Source organism: Necator americanus, chromosome IV (assembly GCF_031761385.1).
Source record: "Necator americanus strain Aroian chromosome IV, whole genome shotgun sequence".
NCBI lineage: Eukaryota > Metazoa > Nematoda > Chromadorea > Rhabditida > Ancylostomatidae > Necator > Necator americanus.
Genome location: NC_087374.1, coordinates 31,109,533 through 31,133,562, shown reverse-complemented (window position 1 = coordinate 31,133,562; position 24,030 = coordinate 31,109,533). Strand labels below are relative to the sequence as shown.

The 24,030-nt window shown below is 37.0% G+C and overlaps 2 protein-coding genes across 3 annotated transcripts; one reads left to right on the top strand and one right to left on the bottom strand.

The window, feature by feature from the left end:
* Positions 1–12,225: 12,225 nt before the first annotated feature.
* On the top strand, positions 12,226–22,895 carry RB195_003325 (uncharacterized protein; the record flags this gene model as incomplete). Of its 2 annotated transcripts, XM_064200927.1 has the most annotated exons (5): positions 12,226–12,296; positions 15,688–15,742; positions 16,144–16,236; positions 19,006–19,087; positions 22,450–22,895. In XM_064200927.1, 5 exons carry the CDS (start codon positions 12,226–12,228, stop codon positions 22,893–22,895), a joined length of 747 nt encoding a protein of 248 aa, XP_064056808.1. The 2 variants fall into 2 exon arrangements, with proteins under 2 accessions (XP_064056808.1, XP_064056809.1); XM_064200928.1 differs by lacking the exon at positions 12,226–12,296 and having other exon boundaries at positions 15,689–15,742.
* On the bottom strand, positions 14,498–15,036 carry RB195_003326 (uncharacterized protein; the record flags this gene model as incomplete). Its single annotated transcript, XM_064200929.1, has 2 exons — positions 14,498–14,836; positions 14,929–15,036. 2 exons carry the CDS (start codon positions 15,034–15,036, stop codon positions 14,498–14,500), a joined length of 447 nt encoding a protein of 148 aa, XP_064056810.1.
* Positions 22,896–24,030: the final 1,135 nt, after the last annotated feature.

Here is a 24,030-nt window from a genome sequence, read left to right as displayed (position 1 = left end):
GTTCTGTCGTAGAAGCGAATTCTCTTCTTTCGGATCCTGTTTCCAAATTTTAATTAAGTAAACTCTTTCCAAGCAAAGTAAGGAAATAGAATTTTCGGTTATCAATCGATAAATCACTAAAGATCAGAGTCTTCCTGATTGCAATATCCTGATTGCGGGCGAATCACCTGAATTCACTCATATTGGCAACAATTGTTAGCTATTGCTAGATGATGGGCGCATGCACAAAAATAAGAGGATGAGATTTTTCAACTTTCCATAAAATTTTCTAATTCCCATTTTCAATGAGCTTTCAAAATTTGCGAATTTCGTGAGTGCGCCACATTTGCTGGTTAGGAATAATTAATGGTGATTAGCTGAGGGTTGCGTGCGCGTCCACAACTTACATGGATAGATCATGGCACACTGCCAAGCAGTCCTTGTTGTTGGCCATATTCTAAACTCCAGTAAACTCTGCATCCAATCTAGCTAATTTTATTTATTTATTTATTCGAAAACATCTACAGGTGTACCATAAAGGAAAAACAAAATGTAACAGAGCTCAATAGAATAATAAAATTAGGAAATCATGAAAAATAGACGTTGAAAGTTGTAAATAAACTCGAATTCCGCTTATTTTTTACAGAACAAGGCTGTAGATGTTTTCAAATAAATGAATAAATAAGTAAATAAAATTAATTAAATTGGACATCTCATATTGGCATTCACTATGCACTTATCCAGTTCTCTATGTTCTGCCTTCTTTTTTAATCATTTTAAGCTTTCACAAACTTTATCCTTTTGTAGAAACTGTAGAGAAATTTCTAAAATAAATGACTTAATGTTGAATAATTTTCTCTTACATTTTGTCCATAAAATCCCTCAGCTGTAGATTTCATTTTATTTAATGGCCTGCTGACGTTTCGTTACTTACGAGAAACTCTAAAAGTGTTGTTTCACCTGATCCAGCACATATCACATCTCCTTTCAGCCAATTTTTACTGACATTGGCACAATTCCATTAAGAAGAGTTTTTAGACGAATAAGGCGTGACAATCCTTCAATTTAATCGTTGGTTGTGTAATGGAAAGTTCCCGCAACGATATTGACTGACCGATTGTAGCTGTGGGTAAATCTCATTCGCACATTGGGTTAGACCTAAGGTTGCCTGTGATTTACAATCTGTACAGATAGGTCGGTCGAAGCACTTCTCTCTTCTGGACACGTTCGGATTTCTTATAGATGTCCAGGATAATTCTGTTTTTGAGGATAGAAGCCATGAACTCGTATTTAGCACTGAAAACATCATCAGTCGAATGTGCTTCTCACTCTGGAATTTTTTGTAGCTGTTAAATCTCCTCTTCTCTTAATTTATTGACGAGAATGAGCTTTTCTTCAGATCCGCCGTGACCCAAGTCCAAGTTTTCCTGATCCTGATGAGTTTTCCTGATGTTGCGTGAGCGTAACATTATTCGATGATGTACACCATCAAGAAAACCGATCAAGTGCGGAAAAACCTCTAAAAAGTAGGAAATCAATTTAAAAAAAGCGTTGATAAGTGTAAATAAGCGGGTCCCCGTTGAGACGCGCTGTCGTCTAAAGGGTTACTTGACCAAATGCTCATTGATAGGGACATTTACGTAGTTCTCGACCAATTTCGCTAAAATATATCATGCTGTTGCATTTGTCTGATGTATGATCAGTGTTTGATGGTCTTCCACATCGCCATGCAAACAAATTACCGTAATCTTTTTATAACTAGTGAAATAATAACATAACATTTCAATTTTGCACTTTTATTTACCAAAATAACGAAAGAAACGATGCGATTCAAAGATTCTGGTACTATATTTTAATATTTATTAAAAAAAAATGAAAAAAGAAGGAAATAAGGAAATTTCCTCTTTGAAAATACGTCAAAAAGCGTACTGGGTTACAAAACAAAGGACATCACTGAAAATTGTAGGAAATTTGATTTGGGGCAACAGAGCAACCACTTCCATTCAGGAAAACAGAACGAGTAAATGAAAAAAGAGGGGAACATCCATGTGGATCCATGAATGTTCGTTCCTAAACACTTCTCACTGATAATCCATGTTACAGTTCATCACTACAGTATCCGAGAGAAATTATAAATGAAACTCCCGAACCGCTTTTCCTCTTCTCTTGGGATTATTTTCCATCTTTGGAGGGACATAAAGGTATAATTCCATGAAAGGAAGTCGGTCTTTTACACTTTTTACTTTTACGCGAATTTTGCATATTTTTTCGTCCTTTTGAAGAGGTTTTTTTTTCCAAAAAAATTACTTTATTATTACAAATTAACGATTTAATTACATAGATCAACAATATAATTACATCATCATACAAATGCCAATGCCCTTCTTCCGAAATATAGGGGCTAGGTGGGCGTACTGTAAATACTGTAATGCAGCTTAAGATGCACGTTTCCAGAGCATTACAGTGACATTGTTGGTTCCGTATGTAGTGCAGTGCTTTTTTCTTGGAATTTTAGAAAACTTTCTTTTTCACAAAATTTTCACAAAATTTCACAACTTCACAAAAATAACTATCACACAAAAATCAATAACCGTTGTTTTCATCGGTAGAAGAAACAGATATACAGTAACTCTTATACTTCGACATTCGCATTGTCTTGAACACATCATTATTTTGTAGGTTCTTTTTCCCCGAAGAAAAAACCTGCCTGTTACAATTCATCAAGTTCCATGTTACTTTTACTGTATTAAAAATTTTGTTGCATTAACCTAATTATTATTTTTGTAGCTAATTTAATTTACAATTTTCAATATGCTCAAAAACTTTGCAGAATTTTTTCTGTTTCCCTGCTACTTGTTTGTATTTTTAGAATTATATTTTGGTACAATAAATTTTCTGTTTCTGATTAATTACTTTCGTAAAATTATGATCTAAAGCACAATCTGCAAATGTGTAGTATCGTACTAAAAAAAACAAGAGAAGTATTATCGTAGTACTAATAGAGCGTATGACGCTGGGAAAGCCTTCTTTTGCGCTTAAAACATTCTTCTATATTATTTGTGCTTGCGTTAGCTCTTGTTTTTTTCAATTTATTTTATTTCTCAGTATTAAATATGCCGTTTATAATAGAAGTCATTAAATGGTAAAGTGGTAGTACGTAGGTTTTCCATTCAACTGTAATCTGTCAAGCAATTAGGAGAATTTCTCTACGGCTCTACGGCTGCAGTATAATCACTTTATGGAAGATATATTCTAAAAATATTTTTGGTAGATTTGTAAAGCAATAATCTCACCAAACCACCGTAGAGCCACCAAGCATTTCATCCCTCCAAAGTCGATAAATTGGCATCAGACTCCTCATCAGGGGAAGGATAAAAGCACTGAATTGAGATGCGTTGTCGAGAATTCTCTCTGTGCGACCTCAAAAAGAAAGAAAAAAGTGCATAAAAAAGAAATAGTAGGGGATCATGATGATTTAGTATTTATATTTTTAATTATTTATATTCGCTAACAATTCGGGAATTTAGTCCTCTTCAGACGCTCAAGATCGAAGAACTTTCCATTGGCTGCTGGGGTATCGCTGGAGGACTCTGATACCAATCTGTCGACCTCAGAGGGATGACCTGAAATGCTTGGTGGTTCCAGGGTGGTTTCGAACCGTCGACCACCAGCTAGTCACAATCAAACTTCTTAGAAATTGCTCCACCCTCCATGAGGGCAGGAGCATAAATGAGGGAAAAATACGAATATCGATAAAAAAAAGCGCAAATAGCAAGAGCATGGAAGATTTCCCCTAGGACTAAGTAGATTGTTCCATAGTCAAACTTCACAGCAAGAAGATACAACACATTGTCCGGAAAATTGATCCTTGTAGATCTCCGTAAAGGTCCTCCTTTAGAAAACGTTCTTTCTTTCTTTCGAAATTTCTTTTTCCAAGAAGATTTTATTTTTCAAACGAAATTTTATACTGGAATGTTGACAATGATTTATGTTAATAGTGACGACTATATACAGTAGAAATATTTTTTAGACGGACGTGAACAAAATTAAAGATGAAACCATAAATGAACGGAGTTTTTAAATTTAACAATCAATAATAGTTACTTTAATCACTACACTTGGAAATCTGACAAATTATGAACGATTTAATAAAATACGGTTATGAATCGATTAAAGTAACCACACTACCAGAATTCTGATTAAAAAAATTGGTACGTGGAAGGAAGCTGAAATTTTACATGTGAGACCATTTATTAGCCGAACGTCTTACAACATTCTGACGCATTTTTCGGAACATTTTACACGAAAAGAATCTTTAAATCGTAACCAGTTATGATTTTGCAATGTCACGTCTCAATTTCTTCTATGGGGTTAGTGTTCTAAACGTGTGGGTGGGTGGGTGATGGTGATGGTGATGATAGCGAATGAATGAGTCGAACGAACGAACAATTTGATGAATTGACGTGGGCCACGCACACGACGGCCACCATCTCCGCCGTCACCGTCACCGCAGCCGCCGCCACCACCACCGTCGCCTCCGACATCGACGCGTTGTCGCGCCATCACGTCGCCATCATTCACGGATTCGGTCCGTATCCGTGACTATTCGCGTGGTTTGCGATATGCGATACGGGCCTTCGGTGATTACTAATTGCTCTAATGACGATTTCTGGATAGTTATGGTGACTGGTTTCGTTATTTACTCTCAAATCCCACTTCGCTCGCACAGCCTAAGAGAACTATTTGATTCTTTGAGTGATCGTGAAGAAGGGGAAATTTCTTCGGTTTTTTAAATAATCAGATGCCTTTTTTAGTCAAAGATTGTTGATGTTTGTTGTTTTTTTTGGTTTTCTGGCTCAGAACGTGGGATTTGTACAATTCAAAACGTCCATTATATTTCTATCTTTTCTTGCCTTCAGTAAAATTTTCCTATTTTACGGAATTCAGCGGATATCCAACCACTGCAAAATTTTCGAACATTGATTACTTTCTTCATAACTCCTTGCTCTGGAAACTTAAACTTTTGCAGTTCTCTTCCGATAGTGTATCTATTAGTGAATTGATGTAGATGTTTTGAGGACTTTGTTCCAAAATTGCACAGAATCTTTGGTAAAAATTTTGACATTTCACCGATCAATAACCATGTTCTCATCTTGTTCAAATTATCTTAATCTTAATTCGTCTTGGGAAATTTTAAAACGAAAACTACATCAAGGATATTTCTGGAAACCTAAACTCAATGAAGAATGTCATTGTTGCTCGAGGTCACATATATGTATATACATTTTGTTATTTTGAATAACTGAACAATTCCACATTTTTGTTTCGAAATTCGGAGAAATTACATTTTCGAGATAGATAAAAGTATATGTATGGACAAGATCTGACAGTATCAGAAAGTAGTTAATCTTTTTTGGAGAGAAAAAATCTCACAAAGTCTTTTCTTAGGCAATCCATTAAAAAAAAACTCTTACACTAAACACATCATTACTTTTGTTAAGCGAAATTTTTGCTCGTTAAGAGTGAATTGTCACGAAAAATGGTAAAATTATAGACTACGGTTCACTAAAATGAGGAGCGTGGGATTTTCTGGAAGCTCATAAATGCTTTCCAAAAAGAATATTTTTCAAAATATGCATCGGTAGAACTTTTTAAACTAGTTCTTATATTTTCAATTATGATTATTATTTTAACGTTTACAACATCAACATTTTTCCAGCAAAAGAAGGAGAAGGAGAAGAATAGGTGTTTATTTTTGAAATAAATTTGAAAGTTTTAATCTTGTCTTGGAATCTTTAAATTTATTAGTTAGTTAGTTTATCTTGAAATTCTTGTTACCTTTGCTGGACTTCCAAAAGTTCATTTCAACGCTGTTTAGTAATTTATCTTTTCGTTTTACTCATTCTTCTTCCGAGATTCCCTTCTGTCCAGCATCGTTTCGTTGCATCATCTATAAATGTGTTCACATCCTTTCATACGTCAAAATAAAACACTTTGCCAACATTCGCTTCTAAAATTTCCTCGGATTTTTCCGTTATTTCAGTAGTTTTTGGGGGATAATAATGAGTCAATAGGTGTTGCGTTTCTAATTCCTAATTCGAATATAATTTCTCTAAAAAGTCCATATTTTTATTTTATTCTTATGAATAACAATTTATTTCGGTTACTTTCATAAGGTGCGGATAACATGAAATCTGAAAATACTTGAGGAAGTGTTGATTTTTGAAAAATTCCGAGTTTTTCTAAGGAATAAATTTACATTTATTTTTAGATCTACTGTGAGTTTCTTCAAAAGGTTACTATTTACTTTTGCTTGCAAATTTTTGAGACTCTTTTTTTTTCAAAAATTCACACCATTTCTGTCGTGAGACAATTTCTTTCAAATTATGATCATTTCTTTAGAAGAACTCTCTCTCTCTCTCTGTTGCTGTTCTATTTCGTTTTTCTCGGGATTTCTCGAAAATTCCATAACATCATACCATCTCCATCTTTTCATGCTATAACAGGGTAGACATTTCGACGCAATAAGACCGATTACCTGCGAGAAAGATCTGAAAAAGTGCAGTCTGTCAGAATTGCACTTGGCAATTACGTGTCAAATTTCTTCCGGCGATTTTTCCTTGCGTTGCCGACGACGCTCACCGATGTGATCGGTGGCGGTGTGTCGTTTGCAATAACAGAATCCCCAAGATCTAACGTTCCGCTGCCTACGTGAAGTAATTTGCGTTGACAGGAATTGTGTAATTTTGTGTCGAGATCGGAATTCATTGTGCAAGTGTGTGTATGAGAGCCACAGAAAGATTCTTTGTTATTCGTTAGAATCTCATTAAACTGAAACGAGAGTTTTTTTCCTCTCTCTCTTTGCTCCAACCACAACAAATTTAAACAATTCTATTCATTGGTCAATTTGTAGCGCAACTGATATATTTTTAAGTAAAAGATACGTGGGACGTCGAAGTACTTTCGATGCACTCTGTGCGAACATACGAACACATTTTCTCAAAACACGGCGTACTCCTTCGATGAGTTCCATGGTCCTCATCGTCTTTTTCGTGTCAAAATCTCTCCAAATTTTTCCTCAGTTTTTTTTTCGCCTGTTTTCTACATGATTCTTGTTGTTAATGTGGAATTTTTGTTCGCGATAGAGAAAGATATTTTCCCTAATTCGCATTGGGATTGGGATTTGATGCCTTCCGGTAAGAATATCATCGGAAATAAAAATTATGAAGTACAAACGCATTGACAAAAGGGTCCCGCAGTGTCTACACGGTAGACAGCTTGGAACTGGCCACGGTTAGCCAGGTCCTTCATCCTTCGAGGGTCAATAAATCGGTACCAGAAGGATAAAATGGTTGGCATCACACATCGGTTGGTCCCTGACTAACTGGGCCACGCGTTCATAAATTATGAAGGTTTCTAAGGTGAAATCGAAAGCGGTGATACAATAAGCTCAAAAGGGATCGATCCACAAGCAGCATTTTATTCTTTATCCTTAATATTCGTCGTTAGTCTATCCGACAATCATCTTAACGAAGGTTTCAATACGGGCAACGTTTCGGAGAAGAAGAACTCTACAGAATCCTAGAAGAATACCTATAAGTCGAAGATTTTTTTTTGATTTTACTGAGCGTCAAAAAAACAAGTCGTTGTGAGTACGGGATGAAACTCTGTAGTTCTTAGCCCCGTAAAAATAACAGTAGAAAGTATTTTGCACAAAATTAAATGAATAACGTAATCAAAGCGGAAAATCGTTGTGGGTGGTGATTTCCAAATTTCATATAAATTCTGCTAATTTTGAGAAATTCACGTAATATTCAAAAATTCGGCTTTTCCTTATTCATTTACTGGACAAAAAAATATTTTAAAAATATAAAAAATAAAATAAATAATGATGGGATAATAATAAGATAATAATAAGATGATAAAAAAAGAGAAAATTCTATTTATTTTTATTTTTTATTATCATATTTTTATACTGCTGTGAGTATTAATCACGAAAATGTTAAAAATGAAAATAAGCCGAAAAAATGTTTGGATGGCTCTAGTTTACATTTTATTTTATATATTTTTTATATTTTATTTATTTATATTTATATTTATTTTATATTTATATTTTTTATATTTTTTTACATTTTATTATTTTTGAAAATTTTCAATAATCACCTGTTACTGTGCTTTGCCCCATATCTTCTACGAGACAAGCACTATGTTATTACTATTATTATTGTATTATTATATGTACTATTCTATGCACTACATTATGTATTACTATGTATTATGTTATATATATATATAATATTATTCTGTGCAGCAGGTATTATTGAATACCAAGCACCGATCACCTTCTGAACAAAACACACATGAGTTGCTGGTCCTCTTATGAGGCAAGACCTGCCGGAGAAAATATGTATTTACACGGTTTATGTTTCCTCAGGCGAAGAACTTCTGCCATCGGAGAATTCCCAATCGTTTCCGCACGGAGATTAACGTATCTGCGCGTATGCGAAAGTTCTACGACGATGAGCCCGAAGCGGTACGACGTTTGATGGCGTCGTTATCGTGAAATTCTATCAATGAATGCTCTAATACCCACTGACAGGTCGCTATAGGTAGGTAGGACGCGTAAGGCTAATCGCTCCAACTCGGCCAGATCAGGTGAGTGATCGTAACCGTTCAAGAAATCACCGCTTTGTGTGAGCGTGTGTGGGTGTGTGGGCGTATGTGTGAGAGACAACGAGTACAGTAAACCAACCCATCGAGGCAGGAGGTGAGACACGAGAAGTCACTTTCTCTTCAAAACGTCATTGTCCGAGGAATTTCGATTCCCCGTAACAGTCACAATGTCATGCTGCTAAACTTTTACTACTATGATTCAAATTTCTAGATATAGAGAGACCAAAACGATGATTTGAGGAAAGGAGGTGAGGAAATGAGGAATTTTGAATGTAATGGTGAAAGATATGATAAGTAGCTAAATAACGCTTTTTAGTGTTTTAAGTGAATTATCGTCCTTTTTTTGATTCCTATACTTTTTGGTGTGGATAGAATGATCAGACAGATTCCGATCTCTATACAACTTTATGATCAACTTTCATTATTTATACAAGTATCTCATTTAAGCTAAGTAGAGTATTTTTTCTTCTTATTTTTCTTCTCTTTTTTGAGTATTTTTGCAAGTTTAGCTTAAGCACTATTTGAATGAATTTTGTTAAGAGATTTCCATTCGAGATTGAAGTAATAATATTTCTTTGGATCCTCTGATGTCTGCCCACAACAGCTGAGTGAGCTCAGTTTTTTCTCACACTCTGCTCTGAATTTTACTTCTGCTAGGCTGTTTTTTCTTCAAAACTTATTTACTTGAGCTGTACACTGATGTTAATCTTTTTTTATTAGAAACTAATGTTTCGGCATTATCCCCTCGATCAGAATTTGGAAAGATAAAAGCTATCGGTGATTTATCGCCTTATATGACTCATAATCCTACAGAACACCCTCAAACGGTTCGGAAACTCAGTGAAAAACAGTAGATGTGATGTTCACCCCATGTTCTGCCGACGTAGTCGACCAGGTCGTATCAAAACTGTTAACCTTAGGGGTTTTTGCAAGCGGCTTAGCAGCCCAATCCGTAAATATTAGAGCCACTGGATCCAATCGCCTGAGCCTCCAAGGATTTTGAACGGAATTTTGAGACTTTCGTTAAATTTCACTTTATTTTGCGGCACTATTGAACTGGTTACAAGAGCTGAGGACCCTTCCCTTCTACACACTTTGCGTAGCTCAATAAAGAAGGACAGCTTTTTAACATTTTTTAATTCAAAAAAAAACTTTTGTTATTTTTTCTTTCTTTTATTTTCTTTTAAATTGCCTCAATCATTTCGTAAATTGCTTCAATGAGCGCAAATAACGTTTTTAATTGCAGGAATTGTTTTTTTTTTCAGTTTTTTTCCTAACGAAGGAACGATCTTTCAGTTATGAGTTCTACCTCAGATGCTCTGTAATACTCAGGATAAATGTAAAAGCAAAATCTATGTTAATGATGGGATTTTTTCCGCTTGAAGACGAGAAAAACCGGGATTTTTTCAATTCTGTGTAAACTCTATAAATTTTCTTTAGGTCATGTTTTTGTTTTTCTATGTGTTTTGAAAACGGAACATACTATGTAGAAACAAAATCTACTAAACTATTCCTGTCTTTTCAATTCTGTGTAAACTATTCCTGTCTTGTATTTTAATAAAATGCTCAGAAATACAAAAATTCAACGTCTTTCAGTCTATGATTTGTGTGACAACAGATTTTTTTGCACGAAAGAAAAAAGTAACTGGAACCGTTCTCATTAATTTCACATCTAAAGTTTTCTTCCAATTGTTGTTTTCGTTAACGTGTCAGTGAAGTGTTCTTTTTTCGCAGAAATGTTGCTTAAAATGGTTATTCATTGAAAAAAAAGAAGAATTTACGCCCAACAGGATTTCTTCCATCCAGTGTTTGACTTCGAGGGTACTTTAGGACTCCCTAATCCTTAGTGGGTTTAGTAGTTACTAGAGTCAATAGCGACAAATTCTATTTCCAAGCTTTTATAAAATTCGAATTTAATATTCATCGAGAAAAAAATCATTAAATTAATTAAATTCAAAAATAATAATATACAACATATAAAAAGCGGAAAAGTAAGACTCTTTGCGAAAAATTATATTTCTTAGTGATTCATTCGTTTTTGTTTTTTTTTTTTCGACCGTGTGTAAGCAGACGTTCGAATCTTTCCATTTTCTACAACCAGTACACATTCTAGTGACAGTTGCATTTTTTTTCTCGGGAAAATCTAATTCGTGTGACCGTCCTAAAGAGGATTATTCCAAACGTCAAACGTTCCATGAAACATTACAAAATTTGTAGAAATGAAGTTTTGAATTGAAACAAATCTGTTGACCTATTCTTTAGAATTTATTTTGAACATCACTTTCTTTTCTGCTTACTCGACCCATTATGATCCGGTGATTTCCCTTCCATCCGGAAAAACGCCTTCGTCTAGCCATCATTCTCGTAAAATCTCTTAGCTATTAATATGTTATATTTTGATAGGTCTCCAATACTTCTACTCTTTAAAATTTATTCTGATCCTCACTTTTCTTTTCCTCTTCCTCGATCCATGATGATCTGATGATACCCTTTCAATCCGAAAAAAAAAATCACATTTCCTTTCCTTAGCCATCTTTTTCGTAAAATCCCTTAGCTATACATATCATATCTAGATAGATCTGCAATGAGTTGAACGAACGTAATGTGTGATGATGTGGTGAACGTACGGCGACGGCCGGCTACTGTACGCGGACATCATGTGTCGTGCGCGCGCGCCAGCGTACACGCTACCGTAATCGCCACCGTCGTCGTCGGCGGACGGGCGGCGCTTCGCTCCGATCTCGCACCCGTCGGGCACACGACATGCGCGTGTGCCACCACACACACACACACTTCTATGCATTCCTAGTGCCACACTCACGGTGTGACTGCTGTTTTCGTATCTACCGTAAGCTGGTTCGGAGGAGGTGCGAGTAATTAATTTCCTACGTGTGTAAATAAACGCTAGGATCCAGTTTTGATAGGTGTGGTTGGGTATTTTTGTTGATTCGCACGTTTTCTTTTGTGAAACAGAGAAAATTACTTCTTTTTTCTGCCGCTAAAAAGTGAATGCACTCGAGATTTTTTCTCGGTGTGATTGATCCACTCAAATAAAGTAAATGCAGTGGTTATTTGACTTCTTCTGAATCTTTGACACTTTTTTCTAAATCAGAATTTTTTCTAGCAGTTTACCAAGCGAAAACTCTTTTTGCTACTTTTGTTTTGCTATTGGTAGTACGACAGAGCAATTCTTCACAGAAAAAAAAAACTTGTAATCATCGCCTCATCGCTGTCGTGGATGCTTTTCGGAGTATTTACGATTGTCCTTTGTATGGAAAAACACAAAAAATGGTTATAACATATTTGGCTAGTCAAACTCTCCTGTTTTGTGTATGATTTGTCGAAATAAACCAACCTGCAGACTATCTCACTGACTCAATATCGTAAATACGATCTCCTGCGTCTCTAAGGGATCTCTGCTCTAGGAATTAAAAAATTGGAGCTTGAAATTCTTCCTAACCATGCGCCTTGTTTACGTGACAACTCCCTCGTTCGTCAAAACTCAACAAACCACCAACACCGAATCAGTTGGTTGTCGAGTCGAGCGTTGTTTGCGTTGCTATTTTCGATCAGATGCTTGTGACCCGTGCTTGCGTGGTGGTCGGCAGCGGTGGCGCTGGCGGCGGCGGTGGTAACGATGAACGGTTAGTGCCAATATTTACTCTCCGAGCAGCTACTGCGGTCGGCCGCATGCCACCACCGGAAGGCTGCTCCGCGTTAACCTACGGCCTCAGCCTCCAGCACATAAGTGTGCCGACCGAGTGAGCGAAGCGGGCGACGTTAAGTTGATCAGCATACATCAATGCTAATCCCCTAATTGCTACATACTGGGCAGTGGGCGTGGGAATCACCTCCTTGACATCAGCCGAATACTATTTGCACTCGTACTCGGTCCGGAAGTGGCCTCATTCAGTCGCTACCTCGCCTTTTTTTCGTGGATCATGTTGGATCTCTCGTTCTGCGAAACCAATCTAATAATATCCAGAAATGTAACTGATGTATCTACTAATTGATCTGTTATCGTTTTCCGTGCAAAGTTTCTAAGAAAACCCCTAATTTCACAATTGTACTTTCATCCATATTTTGAACGCAAAAACGTTTATTATCCTGAAAAATAGTTTGCTTGGTTGAAACAAAATGGATAAATGCAGATTACATCCTCTTAAAAGGATAAAAAAGTAAAAAAAAGACTAAAATAAAAGTAGAAGAAAGGAAAAAATGTGGTTAGTTGAGGATAACTTTTGTCTGTTACCTACTCAACTTATAAGATTTCTCAGTTAAAGTTCTTGGATTTTTCATAGCACTTTCAAAGATCACCAGTTTATAGAGCTTTTAGAGAAAATGATTTTTCATTCCTAAACGATGTTCAGTTCTTCCTTTTTTTATTGAGCCGCATGTTCAGTTTTTTCAAGAAAGGATATTGAGAGGAACCTCATAATCAACCTTACCTAATTTTCCTCCTTTTGAACATTTCTTTAAGCGTCTGTTGCTAACGAATTCATTAAATGTTTTTTTTTTCATTTTTAAGATTTTTCTTTGATCTTTTTCCTTTTCTTTGAAAGATCTACTTCTATCAAGAACGATGTAGATTATTTATAATCACAGTTTTTGCACATACAATTTTACGTCTATCACAAACGAAATTCTCAGGACCACCAAGTACTTGAAAATTTTATTAGCACGTCAAAATATTTAATTATTTTATCGAATTCTCTATTTCCAGTCTGACAGAAACCGCTATCTGATTTCTTCTGTTGTGGTGCACTTGCAGTACCCGTCTTGTAAAAAAAATATGTTTGTTTCTTCGGAATTTTTCCCTATGGACCCGCTAGAATTTTCTCTAATATCAATAAAACCGTGTGGATTATTGTGAGATCTTACATTGAGCATTTACGATGCTGTGAAAATCAATACGGCAATACTTTATGCGGACCAAAAAAAAAAACAGTACGAAGCCATTTTTTCTAGACAGTAGCTCTATTTTGTTCATATAGAGACGATACAATTTACAATAGTAACAATAAAACCGTGTTGATTACTGTAGGATTTTACAATCAGCATTTACGATGTTATATAGGTGTAACTTTAAGAGATTTGAGGGCTGTCGATAACCTTTTCTGCTTTCCGCTTGTATGTAAGAGTTCTGCACTTTCTGAAAGTAGGTAGGTCACATTTAAATCGTTTCAAAATTAAACTATGTAGATCAATCATTGAATTGTGACTGAACCATCATAATTACTGTATCAACTAGTTGGTTAGGTGGTTCTTTCAAAAACTAACGAACACCATCGGAAAAAGATGAATTATGATAAGTTCTGTGAACTTTTGGTTAGTTCATTTTTGAAGGAATTTTGCGGGCGCGCATCAGATGATTCGCTAAATTCTGCTCTGCATCCTTCCAAAAGTAAAGTGGACTCGAACTCGTTTTCTCCTAAAGTTGCGGTGTCGTCGTGTAATTTTGAGATTTCATCTGATTTCTTATCTTCAATTTGCTTAGGGCGACGTATTTTTAGATCTTGAATCGTGATAGGAGCTCAGTTTCCTTAACTTTTCTTCCTATCAGGAAGAAATGCCAATTTCTGTGAATTTCTTTCTGAAGTGCTCCAGTTTTCTTCCCTATAAAATTTTGAGTTCACCTATATTAATTGAACCATCATAATTACCGTATCAGATAATTATAGGGATTTTTTTTTCAAGAACTTTATCATTTCTTAAGTCGTTAATTGAATTTCATGTTATACCCAAATAAATTTAAAACATAAAGAAGAAGAAAGGTCTTCATGCCTTGTAAATTACTCAGATCCCGAATTTGATCCTCGCTTTGTCACATGGATACTCCTCGTAGTCACCATAGCAGTTCAGTTACACTGACTTCTGATCTGAACTTCTTAGTGTTTCTTGTCCTTTCACCGAACAAGTTCATCTTCCACCGTCGATACGGTATTCGTGGCGTCGTTTTGTTTTCAATGGCGAGCGCTCGGTCGGCTGTATGAGCGATTGCAGCACGTTGCGATAAGGAATCGTCACTGTGTTGGGCAGTCAAGTCGGCGGCGGCGTCCAATGACGACGACGGCGACGACACCATGACTGCACCAAAGACTATGGAGCAGATGTTGGGATGCGGTCCTGAACTGAAATAATCGGCTACCGTATCTTGTACTGCATGTGTATGTCCGATACTACCCTGAGTAACCATGACATCGTGGTTGATCGCGCAAATAATTAACAAATAAATAAATTAACAAATATCAGATAACAAATAAATGACAGACTGACCCTCCTATGGGAGCTTAACAGGAGGATTTTACAATGCTCTACCGAATCCGCCAGTAGTTCCATGGAGATTTCCTTTTTGTCCTCTTCACCAACCATTACATTACGCATCTGTGGGGACAATCTCGATCCTCCCAATAACTGGATCGTGTCGTCGTCGGATTAGCATTCACCAAAACTCGTGAAATTCGTTTTCAACGTTCCAAAACACAGTTTTTTTTTCGTTTTGAAGGAAAAATATGCATCAATATGCGTGAAAAATTAACTCAAAATTTAATGCTTTCTTTTCCAGCGGAGGCGCGTAGCGACAGATTTTTTTCTGAGTCGCACCAGTTTCTTCACCCGTGGAAATCAAAACAATATCGTGTTGAATAATGGATTTTTCATAATTTTTCCGTGATTTCATGGTTTTCTCTCTCTATCCTGACACAAGTTCTTTAAGGAGACAAAATATTCGATATTGTTCTTTCAAAATCCTCAAGTGCATTGAAGATCAATAAAAAATAAGGTAAAAAAATAAAGTACATTTTCATTTCTTCCTAACGAGACAGTTCAATCGTTTCGAGTGCTGTTTTCGAAGAAGCGGAGATCTATCCTTACGTATCCGTACGAGAGCTTAACTTTGATCCTCGGTATCTTTTCCCTGCGTTTTGTGATTCTTTTTCATTTCCTTCCTAAACATATTGTTGTCAGCCTTATTTCGTTACGTTGAATATTCATAGTTTCGTTGATATTTCGTCAATTGATAGAAAAAATCTTCAGAATGTACTCGGATATCGAAAGTTTTTCAAGTGATGAACGAGGTCATATGAAAAAGGTGAGGCTAAGTATTTTGTATTTCTGTTTATTCACAGCTTTTGCGGGAAAATTCACTTTCCTCTTGATATTTTGACTGCTCAGTATTTACTGTTCTGTTATTAATAAATTGTTTAATTAACAGTTGCAGTAGTTTTCGTATTTACATTACTTTTTGTGGATAAGGAAAAAAAACGTCTACGAAAATATAGTTTCTGTGGACTCTTGGCCTAAGAACATATCATTGTAAACTGTAGAGTTTCAAGTATTATCCTTGAAAATCTACCTCATCTAAAGTCGACCGTCTGGCGTTAGGATACTGTATCTGAGCTTAAAAATACTGTGTTGGTAGTAATCAGAGTGATAAGAGAAATATTTGGATGTGATGCCCTGAAACTGGAGCATTCCCCTTTTTATTTGCAGACAAACAAGCCGATGATGGAAAAGAAACGACGTGCTCGGATCAATCATTGCCTCAGTGAATTGAAGGAGATACTGATATGTGATAAACATGCGGTAAATATTTAGTTCTTGAAGAATTCCTCCTAATATTTCTCTGCTCAACTTTGAAAATCGAATTGTTTATTTTATCTTCCAATAATATAATATAATATATAATACAATATTTTCTAATAGTTTTATTTTATTTTTTCTAAGGCTCTTCATTATGAAATTTAATTTTTAGTCTTCCTTTATTTCTGGTACAGTTCTTCTAACCGTAAAGCCCTTTTCTCCTTCTCGAACAAACGAAGCAATAGGTGCTCTGCATCCTAAAGTTTCTTGGATTCTAATTCCATAAATTCGCTTGTCGTGTTTGAACGTATTTCTGTAGCGTACACAGCTTTCCTTGACAAAATTGATGAAATCTTCAGAAATTCCGAAGAAAGAAAATTTTTGAACATTTTTTGCTGATTTTGCAATTTTTGCAGATGCAATATGAACGCAGAAATTTGTCACCCACGATTTTTTTTCATTATATTTATATTATGTTGAGAATGACTATTTAGGCTATAACTGCACTGAAATATGTACACTGGAAAAATGTACATATATGTCAGTTTACTACAAAAATATTATTATAATTTAGATATGTTTAAGTTCTAAAGGATTAGAAGAGACTACTTTTCGAAAGATACTACTGTTTTTCACTGCTCTTCTTTTTAAAATTCATTATATATAAATTTACATATGTCGTCCATGTATGTAACGATGTTTTTTGTGAAAACTTAAACTACTACCTAAGTACTTAAAATGTGCCACCTTGATTTGGACAATTTTTTTTTGGATTTCTTTCTCCAGACTTTTTTTTTCTCGATTCGTCAGCACTTGATATTTGTGCTTTCCACGGATCAATCTAACCCAAAAGAAAAAACAATCAAGTAGAAATTTGAGGATACTAGCTATCAGCCTTGATGTTTCTTGCTAAAATCCTTGTGCTTCTGTGACGTGCGAATGATGTGTCGATCTATCGTCGGCGATGTATGTACGGGGGCGGGAGGTGGGGGGAGTGGATCTAGTTCGACGTTTGATGTTGCTACTAAATAATTTGCGCGCCACCAGAAGAGAGTCGCGGCGTGTACGCGTACGGCGTACGTACGTACGCCAAATTAAAATTAAATCGCATCAATTATTCCGCTTCGAAAACGCCGATAGCTTTACGACGACCGACCACCTTGCGCACGCGCTTAGAATTCGACGACGACCACCTTTTGAGAGTGTCGTCGAAATGTGGAAAGTTTGAAATGAAATGAAGAAAACACTCGTGTAGTGCAGACACCCGTTGCAATTCGTCACATTTATAAATAAAAACAGTCAAATAAAACTGTTTATTCTAATTTTGTCCATGGACCATATCCCTTCTGCCTACGCAAAAGCCCTTCTGGAATGGATTAACTACCGTAATAAGCATGAAAACATGAATTATACAATAGATATAATAAAATGCATTTTCGAATTGTCCAGACACTTTTTCCCGATACTGACGTTCCAAAAGTCTACAGCTTTAGGATCATCAAGAGATTTTTTTTTTCGAAAAAGACAAAATGGATCCACATGGATCACCTTATTCCCTCTTATTACTGAACAATAACTTTTTTCGTAGAAAACGGTATTCGCTATGTACAAAACGACCAACAAGTAAGTTTGTTTCCACAAAACCTAAAGATTTCCTCGATTAGATTTTTTTAAACGCAGATCAACTATTATATTCATCTAAAAATTAACGGAAATGGAATCCGTATAGAAAAAAACCAAAAACATTATTCTGTACAGAAAAAAATGCACTTTCAAACAGCAAATACTCTCATCTTATCCTATGTGCCAGTTTAAATTTGAATTTAGGAAAAAAACCGTCATCGCATGCATTAACATAATATTTTTTGATTGAAATGTGGAAAAGTTTTAAAAAAAATCATACACTTAAACGGTGCCCATCCCATCTCATAAAACACTGGACACCAGTAACGAATTCTTTCACTTCTCCACTTCAATTAATTTCAAAGAAATCATAATTGACTGTGACAATTCAATTCATTGTCGTCATAAATTTTCCAGACTACATTCCTGATTTCCACTACAGTAGATTTCCAAAGTATCTATGCATAATATATAATATGTTATTGTAACACAGAACTAAATAGCCGGGGGCCAGAACAGTACACGGGTAGCGGATCCCAGCTCGTCACGTTCTTGTTTTTTTCCTTTTTTCACTGTGTATTTACGGATTTATCTTGTATTTGTTCTTTTTAAATCCTTTCTGGCACGCTATTAAGCGTATTAAATAAATAAACAGATGAGTAAATAAGTAAATAGATATATGGTTCCCGATTTTGATGAATATGACGAATATGCGCGCCGGAATTAGCGTAAAGGTATCACAAGGAACCCAAAAGGTAGATTTAACCTACGTAGATTAGAAGGCTAAAAATTCTGTACATGTAGATTTTTTTTTAAGTTTTAAGTTTTTCTATGTAGACCTTTTTGTCCTACAAATTAAAAAACGTTTTTTTTTTAAATAGATTGTTCTTAGTACTGTCTCATAACCATTTTTTTGCGAATTATTTTTCTCACTACTATAACTGATATTATTATTGTTAGCTCCAATCAAATTTATATCACTTTCTCAAACCTTTTCAATGCTGAAAATGTTATATTAAAAATAACGATGAAAAATGACAAAAATGATATAGTATTTTCTCGTTCATTTTATTCATTTTCATTCAAATTTCATTTTATTTCAGAAAATTTTACAAATATGTTTAAATTTAGCACAACGCGTATTTTTAGTCAGCCGGACACGCAAAATGGGAAAAAGCTGACATCCTCGAAATGACTGTAGACTATCTCAAGAAATTACGAAATCTTCGAGGTATGTGCCGGTTATTTTTTTATCCAGAATCTGCAAAAGAAGCGTGAAAACGAGATAAAAGCAGCGTCTTGTGGATTTAGGAAGATGTGTTAAGAAAAGCAGCAAGAAATCCGTCATATTCCTTATAAAATCAGAGATTAGGGGCTTGAAGAGCACACAAAAACCGTATTTTATTCGATGGTGTAACTTTTTAAGTCTGTAGTGGTAGTAAAGCTGGATTTCATCACAAGTGGAATGTTTCCCGGATAACGCAACCTTTGGTTTTCTTCTTCTGAAAAATTAATACCAGTACAGTAAGTTGAAAATTACTGTTTGTCATTTGACGCATCGCTCTACTCGTAACGTTTCAAAGAATAGAACAATAAAAAAGAAGGAAAGAAGACTGGTCAATATTTGCTTAGACGGGCGTGCCGGGTCCTAGCATCCACGCTACCACGATTAATCATCTCTGTGTGTAAGTATTTTCGAACCTTGTCGCATACACACACAATTCAACAGAAGTGTGTTGATGTGACCGGTCGGTCAATCGTCCGTTTGTCGACACGGTGGTGTTTACATGTCGACGACGATCGTCGTTACTCGAACATAACGGCACGTATGCAGCTGTTTGTGATATTTAGACTGAAGAATAAAAAATAATGTGTAGGTCATTGATCAATCATTTGAGATGAGCCAACGCGTCTGACCGAAATCCGTGATCGTCTGATTCAGAATAGTAGAGGACTTGCTAGACTTGCTAAGAATTTATCGGACTCGGAAGGACGAAGATGTGGCTAGCATTGAGTGATTTCGAAGCAATTCGATAAAATATCATCCGACATTCGATAAAATAATTTAGTTAAAATATAAATATACTGTAGGGCAGGTACAACACATTCGTTAAAAGCATCACTCCACGAATCTGAGGTGGTACGGATTTTAGGTGGCATAGTAGATTATGAGGACGAGATTGATTCCGTCCATTTCTTCTTAATTGCCGTAAAAATGGCCCGGAAGATACGGCTTCGGGCGTTCTGGGCTCACTTTTTTCTACAAGGAGTTCGACTGGAGCGCGCCAGCCTTGTGCGGCGCCGCCTCTTCCGGGCCGTTTTTTACGGCAATTAAAAAGAAATGGACGGGGTCACCTTTCTCTCCATAATCTACTATCCCTTATAAAAATACTCCAACTGAAATCAGCACCACCTCAGATTCGTGGGGTGATGCCTTAAAGATAAAAGAGAATTTTTTTAGTTACAAGGCATAAATCCCATCCTTTACCACACACACATAGTCATAAAGGCCTCTAGGACAACTAACTCTCACCCACTGGTTTCGCATACCGGTTGTCTGTCGAGTTAAGGTGTGGTCATGGCAAACATCGGAAAACATCTCTACATCAAATCATCAATTCCGTCGCTGTACCAGCTGACGGCTGGCAGCTCGTCGTTCCTTTTGAGACCCACATGCATCATATTAAAAGGTTGTATTGGAACTCGTTTATATACGACTCGACCGATTGTCACGCTTCTAAAACGTGTAATTCGACACTAACACATTATTACACCTTTCGGAGGGTGGGTGGGTGATGGAGAAGAGCAAGATAAGTTTCTGTGAAAGAATGTGTCTCGATTTACTTCATTTGCTCGGTGGAGGAACCTATTTCAAAGGCTCAACGGATTTCAGGTGGAGTATTGGTATACGGGATCGTAGATTATCTAGAGGTGGGTGATTCCGTCCATTTCTTCCTAATTGTCATAAAAAACGGCCCGGAAGATGCGCACGTGCACAAGGCTGGCGCGCTCCAATCGAACTCCTTGTGGAGAATAGTGCGCCGGAACGCTCGAAGCCGTGTCTTCCGGGCCGTTTTCTACGACAATTAGGAAAAAATGAACGAAATCACCCTTCTATAATCTAACCTAATTCTAATAATCTACGATCCCGTATACAAATACTCCACCGGAAATCCGTACCACTCCAGATTCGTGAGGTGATCCCTTAAAGGCGATGTGGTATGGATTTCCCATGGAAAGCTTCCATACAGGGTCGTAGATTGCGAAAAATCAGGTGGTTCAGCTCATCTCTCCGTAATTGCTGTAAAAAACGGCCCGGAAGCCGACCTTTCTTACTACGGCTTACGTTGCAAGGCGCCATCCTTCGGCACGCGCTCAACGAGCGAGCCTTCGAGGATTAATAAGGTCTCCTCGCCACTCTACTCAAGTTAAGCTAATGAATGACTGCTGGAAGAAACGGGATATGTGCATAGAGGCGCGTTCTAACGCATCTCGTAGGAACTAAAACGACTTCCATGTCGTTTCTCACGACGGAGAGATGAGCGGAACCGCGTGGTATTCCGCAATCGACGACCCTTCTATAGAAGCTTTCCATGAGAAATGCATACCACGTCAGATTAAAAGGATGCTGTCTTCAATCCTTTCTTGGCTGAACACATTCGGCAGCGGTTGTATGTACAATGTTTGACAGTGACAGACAAATTGAAGAAATAAATGCCGTAGGGTCCAATACTCAATATAGCTAAGGTAGGAAATACGAAAATGAAAATTAGAACAAAGAAAGCTCCTTTGATTGATATCGTGTTCAAGCATTGAAAGATAAAGGATGAAGTGTCTGGCGTTAAAGGCATCACCCCACAAATCTGAGGTGGTGCAGACTTCAGGTGGAGTATTCTTGTAAGGGATAGTAGATTATGGAGAGGAGGGTGATACCGTTCATTTCTTCCTAATTGACGTAAAAAAAACGGCTTGGATGATGCGGCGCCGCACAAGGCTGGCGCGCTCCAGTTGAACTTCTTGTAGAAAAAAGTGCGCCAGAACGCCCAAAGCCGTATCTTCCGGGCCGTTTTTTACGGTAATTATGAAGAAGTGGACGGAATCACTCTCCTTCCCATAATCTACTATGCCGTATTCGAATACTTCACCTCAATTCAGAATCGCTTAAGGTTTAAGAACGGGCTCTACAATGATTTGCGTGGGCTAGCCGATGGGTTAATTCACTGTCTTTATCCTCCTAGACAAGTCTTGTACCAATTTATCGATGCCGGAGGGATGAAAAACTTGGCGACATATAGGGTGGATTCGAACCTCCGATCGATCGTGCAGGCAGCGGAACATCTAACCGACTGTGCTACACCTGTCCTACTTAAGTCTTATTCTCAAGAAATTTGACGGTTGAATGGTTCTATAGATACCGTTTTATCTATACTCACACGGTTTGACATTTTACGGTATCCGAGGCTTACGGCCACTTCATATTGAAAACAGGCCATCCTGTCCGATCTGACTAGCTAGGAGTGCTAGGAATAGCAAACAAAGTTGAAAGGTCCTCTTCAATAAAATAAACTCTACAACTAATGGAACAATTTTCAGACCAGCCTTCCACACAAACCGTCACAACTTCTGTACCAGCTACTGCCGAAACGTTCTCGTCGCAAGGAAAAAGGTGTGACTCGAACCCCACATCTGCTGCATCGTCACCATCCAGGGCTGAATCGAGCTCTGATGGGCCTACTACTGCGAAACGACGACGTTCTTCCTCATCGTCACCGCCCACATCGCAAGAGTCGCGCAGTTTCCTACCAGCAACGTCAACGTCGACACCTCTTTCGCTGCCAACGCTTCCCGCTCGAGTTACACCGATGGTTTCTCCGCCGATGAGGCCTCCTACGGGGTTCAGTTTTATGGCACAGCATTTGTTAGCACTACAATATCAACAGAATTTGAAAATGGCGACTATTGCTCCGGGAATTTTGCCCGCAGTGGCTCCAGTTCATCCCTTTACGGCAATGACGACCATTCCATGGAGGACTATGTGATGTGCACAAATATGTTATGTTATGAATTGTGTTATGTTTCGTCAGGGTCGCCAGAATGACTGTATTTCGCCTCCTCTGTTCGCGATATCAGTCGATCAGACTTCATGTTTTAACTACGGAACAACAAAAATAATATGATTCGCTATTGGGTATCCGTGAAAAGTCGGCGAAGGTGCTACGTTGGACGAGATCCCAGAGGTCTAGTTATTTACGAAAACAGAGTGAATGTCATCGTGGAGACAACAGGTGCATCTCAAGATCGCTGAATGATAATATAACTGTCAAGAAAACTCAAAAATGCTGAAAAAAAAATAGCTTAGTCGAGCTCTCACTGTCTGTTGCTTACTACCGGTACTTTTTCAGTACTCTATATTATCTTGTGTGGAATGTGAAGTTACAGAATCAGTTTTGTTACAGTATCGGTGTATCATGTGCCTTCGATTGAAATCGCAACAAATCTTTGTTGTGTTTAGATGCCGGCAAGAAGTTGTTTTTTTTCTGGTATGTACATTGAACTGCTTTGTATAAAAGATTTATCGATTGATAAACTTATGATAACTATGACAAGACACGAACCATTTCTTAGTGCAAAATCATACACAGATCTACTATAATTGCTAGCATGACTTAGAAAATACCTGTATTATCATATAACATTTAATTTAAAAAAGAGAGATAACATCCATTTTTCACAAGAAGGAATGAAAGACTTGGAGATCGAACTAGTAGGAAAAAAATCACCGGAACAGTGACAGTTCACATTACAAAATGCAGATACCTATACAGATTGCTATAATTCACTATAAAAGATATGAATTTTAATTCATTAAGTGTAAAGAATTATCAAATACTGTATTTTAGCAAAACAACGGAATACACGGTCTAGTCAAAAAGACCTGAAGCTTGGTTGTTGAAGCGGTTGCGCTCGTGGTGGGACCCTCACTCCAATCGAATTGCAGAGACAAGTGAAGGTCCCAACCACTTCATGCGCTAACTGCTTGCACATCCCATCAGATCATTCTAACCTGACTTTTGGCACTGTGAATGGAGTTTGCTACATTCCCCGAAGCATTTTGTCTCACTTCTAACCTCTTTCTTTCTGTAGCAAACCTCACCCAATAGTATATACTAATAT